Here is a 7580-nt window from a genome sequence, read left to right as displayed (position 1 = left end):
GTTCCCGGTGTCGAGGCACCTTCCGATGCGTCCGAATGAGGACTTCGTCGAGCTGGTGAGAAACTCGCATTCTCGTTCTTTTTTCCTGCATTTTCCTAGTTTATCGTCTTGACGAGGGGTTTTTAAATCTGCAGGGCAATTTAAACCTTGCCATATGCTCCCAACCACCGTTGCCAGAGGACGCGGAGCGAAGGATGTGGAACCGCCTCACTGCCGAAGCGCAGAAGAGGATGAAGGACAAGGACGCGGCGAGGAAGAAGAAAAAAGCCGTGGTGGACTTCCGAAGGCAGCGGAGGGGCCCAGGTGCAATGTCGGATGAGAATGATGATGATGAGGATGAGGATGAGGATGACGACGACGACGAGGAGGGGTCCAACTGGCTTGACCGGTTGTTGGCGGAAGAGCCTGAGAGCAGCGTGGTCGGGGACCAGCTCGCTGCTGAGGACTATGTCCCGGCCTTCGCGCCAGGCCCGCTCATCATCCAGGAGCTGCCTCCTCAATTGGCCGCGGAGGGTGCACCGGGCAGGTCAGCCATCCAGGGCCCGACCCCGCGGGACCTAGAAGCCGCGCCCCAGGAGTCAGCGAGGGGCGCATCTCAGGTGTCGGCGGGGCCGACCCCCATTCCTCTGCCTGTGTTGCACGAGCAGAGGGATAGTGGCAAGCGACCACTATCCAACATCCTGGGGTCAGTGTCGGGCTTTGGCGCGCCGGAGTTGAAGCACAGTCGCCGTGCCCGTACCATCGTCTTGCAGCATTACGCGTGGTGCCATGCCACCGCCGGCGCCGAAGAAAGCGCTTAGGTTGTCGGCCGCCTCTATGGGACCAACCTGGGCTCTGCCGCAAGCGGGCGGCGGCGCTGTTGGTGAGGCCGTGGCACCCCCTGTGGGGACGGCATCCGAGGCAGCGACTAAGGAGAGGACGCCGGGGTCGGGAGGAGAGCAGGTGGCCAACCCTTCTTCCTCTTCCGCCCTTGCAGCTGACTCGGCAGGAGAGGATGTTGCGCCTCGGATTCGTCCATCCACCGAGGTGATATTCATTGATGACGCGACGAAGGAAGAGCCGGTGGGGGAGGTGTCCGTACCTGAGATGCCGGGAGTGGAGACGGAGGTGACGGCGGTGGAGGTGATGGCGGCATCTACTCCGGTGGTGGAGGTGGAGAAGGCGGCTCCTGCCTCGGGGGCGGAGACAGAGACGGTGGTCCCCGCTCCAGAAGGACCATCGGCATCAGTCGAGAGGCCATCGACACTGGTTGGGGAGTCCTCCCGCACCATCGTCAGGTCTGGACATGATCCCAATGTGTGGGGAGGACCGACCGTGTGTTGGGCCTCCCGTGGAGACCCGGAGAAGCCCCTCTTCATCCTTGATGATGTCGGGGAGCAGGAGAGGTGGCTGGAGGTGCAAGGCGGGCTTGAAGACGTTCATGCCACCCTGTCCTCTACGGTGGGAAGGCTGCGCGACGTCATCGCCCCTGCCAGTCAGGTATGGTGTTCTTTTCGGCGGTCATTTTTCTCTTCTCTGCTCCTTTTTCTCCAAACGAGTTTCAAGCGCAGATCATCCGGTAGGCCCTCCGGAACTGCAGCCAAGGAGGGGGGGTCTGGGAACACCTTCCGAGGAGGTGCGGCAGAATGGGGAGCTGACTGGACAGCTCGCCGCTGCCCACTAGGCTGCCACCGCCCTTGGTAAGATGGTGGCTCACCAGCACGCACAGGAGAAGGAGGTGCAGGCGGGCGCCAGGAGGGCGAAGGACAAGCTCCGGGTCACCATCAAGAAGGCCCGCCAAGATGCTGAGGAGCTTGCCCAGGTTAAAAAGGAGCACGAAGCCCTTCAGAAGACCATCGAGCGCATCCGGCGCGAGCGCCATGCGGCTCGGTAGGAGCGCGACGCGGCCTGCCAAGAGCGTGACGCGGCTCAGCAGGAACGCGACATCAAGGTCGGTCAGAAGGTCGAGGCCGAGCGGGTAGTGGCTGATCTTGTGGAAGAGGTCAGCCAGCTCCATGGGCAAGTGCAGGGGCTTCAGGCCGCGGTGTCCCAAGGGCTTGTCCGAGAATACGAGCAGCGAGCCCGCGCCGATGGTAAGGACTTCGTCGTCCTTTTTCCTCTTGCTTGTCCCGGCGCATACCGCTGATCTTGATTTTTTCTTGTGGTTTGAGCAGGCCTTGATGGCAACCTTGCCCGATTGAGAGCCACCGCTGATGAGGAGCACGTCAAGCTCACCAACCTGCGGAGCACTGTTGGTATGGTCTGTGAAGACCTCGGAGTCGTTCAGGAGGAGGGGGCGAGCTTGCTGGAGGCTCATGTCATCGGGACATACCGGCGGGCGGGCGAGGTTGCTCGAGACGCGCTCCGCATCGGTGTGAAGCGGGCCTTTGGCGTCTTCAGCTCCCACTAAGCCGGCCTCAACTTCCAGCTGATGAGCGACGGCTACACCTCTGGCTATACTGATGCCGAGCTGGACGAGGTCGATGCGTTGGTGGCTGCTCCTGCGGAGGCCTTGGCGCGGCTCTTGGAGGAGGAGGCCGTCCCGCTTGAGCATCCTTGAGGAGATGCTATATCGGGCAAAGGTGCCCACAAAAAATGTAATGAATTAAGTAAACTTAATCTTGTTTTTGCGATGGTCGGAGAGGCCTTTTTGTTTATACACTTTTCAAAAAAGGTTTTCAATCCTCTTTTTATGTTATGGGTTCGGAAATATCAGAATGCGAGTCGGACGGGTCGGGAAGCGCTGATGAGCAAAGGCACCGTAGCTTTCGGAGGCGTAGGTTTCTCGCAGTCTGATCGGTCTTGCCCAAGTGTCGTTCGCCCACTCTTCTCCTCCCGTGCCCAAATGTTTAGGAAGAGGGTCGGTTTGGGAAAAAGTGGTGTTTTGAGAAGACGCCAAGTGTCTTGGGCCAGAGCCCTTGACAACCCCCAAGGGATATTCGACCCTGGGCGAGAGCCAGGGTCGGATATCCCTAAGCTTGGAAGAAAACTTTAGCGAAAGCGACCCGAAACAACTTTTTCCATAGACAAATAGTAGAAGTTTATACATAACTTTAGAAATGACAATTAGGGGTAGAAGTGACTTAGCTGTTCGATGTTCCAAGTGTTGGTGAGGATTTGCCCATCGGGGGTCGCTAGTTTGTATGTGCCTGGTCGCAGTACTTGCGCAACGACAAAAGGACCTTCCCACGGCGGGGTCAGCTTGTGCCGACCCTTCTTGCTCTGGATGAGGTGGAGCACAAAGTCACCAACGTTGAGGGCCCGGCCCCGTAACTTACGGCTGTGGTACCGTCGCAAGGCTTGTTGGTACTTAGCCGAGTGTAGCAGGGCCACGTCTCGTGCTTCGTCTAGTTGGTCTTGCGCATTCGCGAGCGACGTTTGGTTCCCTTGTTCATCGTATGCCCTGACCCTCGGTGACACGTATTCCAAGTCAGTGGGGAGGATCGCCTCGGACCCATAGATCATGAAGAAAGGGGTGAAGCCGGTTGCCCTGCTGGGGGTCATCCTCAGGCTCCATAGGACCGCGGGGAGTTCCGCAACCCATCAGCCGCCAAACTTGTTTAGGCGGTTGAAGATCTGTGGCTTGAGACCCTGGAGTATCCTGCCGTTGGCCTGCTCAACTTGTCCGTTCGTACGGGGATGTGCCACGGCCGACCAGTCCACACGGATGTGGTGATCATCGCAGAAACTGAGGAATTTTTTCCCGGTGAACTACGTGCCATTGTCCATGATGATGGAGTAGGGGATTCCGAAGCAATGAGTGATGTTGGTGAAGAATTGCACCGCTTGCTCGGATTTGATCTGCGCGATTGGTCGAGCCTCGATCCACTTCGTGAATTTGTCGACGGCGATGAGTAGGTGGGTGAAGCTCCCGGGTGCTTTCTTGAAGGGCCTAACAAGGTCCAGACCCCAGACCATGAAGGGCCACATGATGGGGATGGTCTGGAGTGCTTGGGCAGGCAGATGAGTATGTCGGGCGTAGAATTGACATCCCTCGCAGGTGCGTACCACGCGAGTGGCGTCGGCGACTGTCGTCGGCCAGTAGAAACCTTGTCGGAAAGCGTTCCTGTCGAGGGTTCTTGGTGCGGCATGGTGACCGCAGGCCCCGGCGTGGATGTCCTGAAGCAGCGACCTTCCTTGCTCGAAGGGGATGCAGCGTTGTAGGATCCTGGTATGGCTTTGCTTGTAGAGCTCTTGGTTGATGATGACGAAGGACTTGGCGTGACGGACAATCCTTTGCGCTTCCGTCTTGTCCGTAGGGAGTGACTTACGGATGAGGTAGTCGAGGTACGGAGCTCTCCAGTCAGGTAGAGGGTCGGCCCTTTCTGCCGGGTTTGCGTCGATCTCCATGACCTCGGGGTCGGAGGGGTCAGCCTCCAGGTCTGGGACAGGTGGCTTGTTGCCGGCCTCTCCCGGCTCTTCATAGCGGACCGAGGGCTTATGCAAGTTACTGACAAAGACGCCGACAGAGACTGGCCTCCGGCCAGATGCTGCCTTTGCCAGTTCGTCGGCTGCCTCATTAAAGCGTCTTGCGATGTGGTTGAGCTCGAGACAGTCAAACTTGTCCTCGAGCTAGCAGACTGTGTGGTAGTACACCGTCATCTTGGGGTCATGACAGCTTGACTCCTTCATGACTTGGTCGACGACTGGCTGCAACTCACCTCGGATGTCAAGCCGTCAGATGCCCAGCTCGATGCCGATGCGGAGCCCATTGACGAGAACCTCGTATTCGGCGATATTGTTAGATACGGGAAAATGGAGGCGGACCATATACCTTAAGCTCACGCCGAGGAGGGAGATGCAGACCAGGCCTGCTCCGGCAACAGTTTTCATTAGTGACCCGTCGAAGTACATCATCCAGTACTTCTGCTCCACCAGCGTCGATGGTGTCTGGACCTCTATCCATTCCTCGATGAAGTCGGTGAGCACCTGAGACTTAATGGCTGTTCCGGAGACGTAGGGGATGCCTTGGTCCATGAGCTCGAGTGCCCACTTCACAATTCTTCCCGACGCGTCCTGGTTTTGGATCACCTCTCCGAGGGGGAAGGATCATACGACTGTCACAAGGTGAGAGCTGAAGTAGTGGCACAGTTTCCTCTTCATGATGAGGACCGCGTATAGGAGCTTTTGGATTTGGGGGTAACGGGTCTTGGAGTCGGACAAGACCTCGCTAATGAAGTACACCGGGCGCTGCACCTTGAGGGTATGCCCTTCCTCCTCTTGCTCCACCACCAAGGCGGTGCTTACCACCTGTGTGGTAGCTGCGATGTAGAGCAGGAGTGGTTCCTTGTCGGTCGGCGGGACCAGGATCAGGGCCTTCATCAAGATTTGCTTGAGCCGGTCAAGCACCTCCTGAGGCTCGGTGGTCCACACGAAGTGGTTGGTCTTCTTCAGGAGTCGGTAGAGGGGGAGTCCTTGTTCGCCGAGGCGTGAGATGAAGCGGCTCAGGGCTGCAAGGCATCATGTGACGTGTTATACTCCCTTTAGGTTCTGGATCGGTCCTATGCTAGTGATGGCCGATATCTTCTCTGGATTGGCTTTGATGCCGCGCTCGGAGATGATGAAGCCAAGCAGCATGCCCCTCGGGACCCCGAAAACACATTTCTCAGGGTTGAGTTTGATGTGCTTGTTTCTTAGCCTCTCAAAGGCCAGCTCAAGGTTGGGGATGAGCTGGTCGCCGAGCTTGGATTTGACCACGATATCGTCCACATAGGCCTCGACGGTTTGCCCGATGAGGTCCCCAAAACACTTGAGCATACATCGCTGGTATGTAGCCCCCACGTTATTGACGCCGAAAGGCATCATGACGTAGCAGAATGATCCGAAGGGGGTGATGAAAGAGGTCGCGAGCTGGTCGGACTCTTTCATCACGATTTGATGGTAGCCGGAGTACACGTCAAGGAAGCTGAGGGTTTCACACCCCGAGGTTGAGTTGACTATCTAATCTATGCGCGGCAAAGGAAAGGGATCCTACAACACGCCTTGTTGAGACCTGTATAATCAATACACATTCTCCAATTCCCATTCTTTTATCGTACAAGAACAGGGTTGGCTAACCACTCGGGGTGGTACACTTCCTTGATGAACCCAGCTGCCAAAAGCTTCTGAAGCTCCTCGCCGATGGCCCTGCGCCTCTCCTCGTCAAAGCGGCGTAGTCCTTGTTTCACTAGTTTGGATCCGGCCTTGATGTTCAAGGAGTGCTCGGCGGTTTCCCTTGGGATGCCTGGCATATCTGAGGGTTTCCACGCAAAAACATCGTTGTTTGTGCAGAGGAAGGCGATGAGCGCGCTTTCCCATTTAGGGGATAGGATGGCTCCTATGCGCACCACCCTGCTGTCGGAGCTGTCGAGGCCGAGAGGGATCTCCTTCACGCCCTCCGTGGCTTCGAAAGAGCTGGAGGATCGTTTGGAGTCAGGCGAGTCCTTGGCGTCCTCCGTGAGCTGGACCGCGCGGTCCTCTGAGGCAGTGATAGCCGAGGCATATTCGTAGCACTCGACGTCACACTCGTAGGTCTTCTGGAAGGACGTGCCGACAGTGATGACCCCGTTGGGTCCTGGCATCTAGAGCTTGAGGTAGGTGTAGTTTGGGATGGCCATGAACTTGGCGTAGCATGGTCATCCCGGGATGGCGTGGTAGGTTCCGCGGAAACCTACCACCTCGAATGTGAGGGTCTTCTTCCTAAAGTTGGAAGGCTTCCCAAAGGTGACAGGCTAGTTGATTTGCCCGAGGGGCATTGCCCGTCTCCCGGCACGATGCCGTGGAAGGGTGCTTTGCTGGGGCGGAGACGGGATCGATCGATCCCCATGGCGTCGAGGGTTTCAGCGTAGAGGATGTTGAGGCCGCTGCCTTTATCCATCAGTACCTTGGTGAGGCACTTCGTACCGATGACGGGATCAACAATGAGAGGGTATTGCCCTGGGTGTGGGATGTGTTCCGAGTGATCGGAACGGTCGAAGGTTATTGCGAGGCCTGTTCCAGCATGCGATTGCCTACCATACCCGAGAAAATCCTGCGCCGCCTGATCTCCTCGTCTCCTCCGCTTCTTGTTCGCTGGTTCCCAAGGCACCGGCAGCGGGGAATATAAATAACTCTTCCTGTGCCCCTCTCCGCAGTCTCCTCGCCATATCGCAAAAAAGAGCTTTTCAAGAACTCGTCTCGTAGCCCGCCGTCACCCCCTTCGACCATTCCCCCTTAGATTTGGTGACCCTCCACCTCTCCACGTTCATGGCGTCGGGGAGGCAATGCCTAATGCTCACAGACCTCCCTATGGAGGTGCTCATTATCGCCGGCGATATTGCTGCGACCTCCTTCAAGCCCATGGAAGACCTCAGCAACATACGGGCGGTCTGCAGGGTCATGGAACGTGCGTGCGGTGACCCATCCATCGGACAGCACATGGCAATGCTACGAATCTATAGGGAGGGTTTGGGGTGGCGTGATCCCGACAGGTACTACAACCTCCTCACTCTTCTGGTTGGTGTGGCAAACCCGCAGGCCTGCACACTCAAAGGGATAGCAGATTTATTCGGTAGCACCGACCCATCCCTCAACGAGCTCTCCCGAGCCATGGCAGGTGGGCACAATGTGGGGGCCTATCTGTA

At 57.4% G+C, this 7580-nt stretch overlaps 1 protein-coding gene across 1 annotated transcript; it reads right to left on the bottom strand.

Annotated features, from left to right (window-relative positions):
- Nucleotides 1-3690: 3690 nt before the first annotated feature.
- LOC140220239 (uncharacterized) lies at nt 3691-4956 on the bottom strand. Its single transcript, XM_072290256.1, has 3 exons — nt 4754-4956; nt 4641-4701; nt 3691-4551 (listed from the first exon to the last, which is right to left on the bottom strand). Exons 1-3 carry the CDS (start codon nt 4954-4956, stop codon nt 3691-3693), a joined length of 1125 nt encoding a protein of 374 aa, XP_072146357.1.
- Between the last annotated feature and the right edge of the window lie 2624 nt (nt 4957-7580).

Source organism: Setaria viridis, chromosome 8 (genome assembly GCF_005286985.2).
Source record: "Setaria viridis chromosome 8, Setaria_viridis_v4.0, whole genome shotgun sequence".
Lineage (NCBI taxonomy): Eukaryota > Viridiplantae > Streptophyta > Magnoliopsida > Poales > Poaceae > Setaria > Setaria viridis.
Note: the sequence above shows the minus strand (reverse complement) of the source record. Positions and strands in the feature narration are given on the sequence as shown.

Excerpts from the sequence above, each read along its gene's own strand:
- LOC140220239 (XM_072290256.1), bottom strand. The coding sequence starts at position 4,956 with ATGGACCAAGGCATCCCCTACGTCTCCGGAACAGCCATTAAGTCTCAG. Across the intron at positions 4,702-4,753 it reads CTCCTCGGCGTGAGCTTAAG|GTTCTCGTCAATGGGCTCCG; the intron begins GTATATGGTCCG and ends GCCGAATACGAG. Across the intron at positions 4,552-4,640 it reads CTGACGGCTTGACATCCGAG|CTCGAGGACAAGTTTGACTG; the intron begins GTGAGTTGCAGC and ends ACAGTCTGCTAG.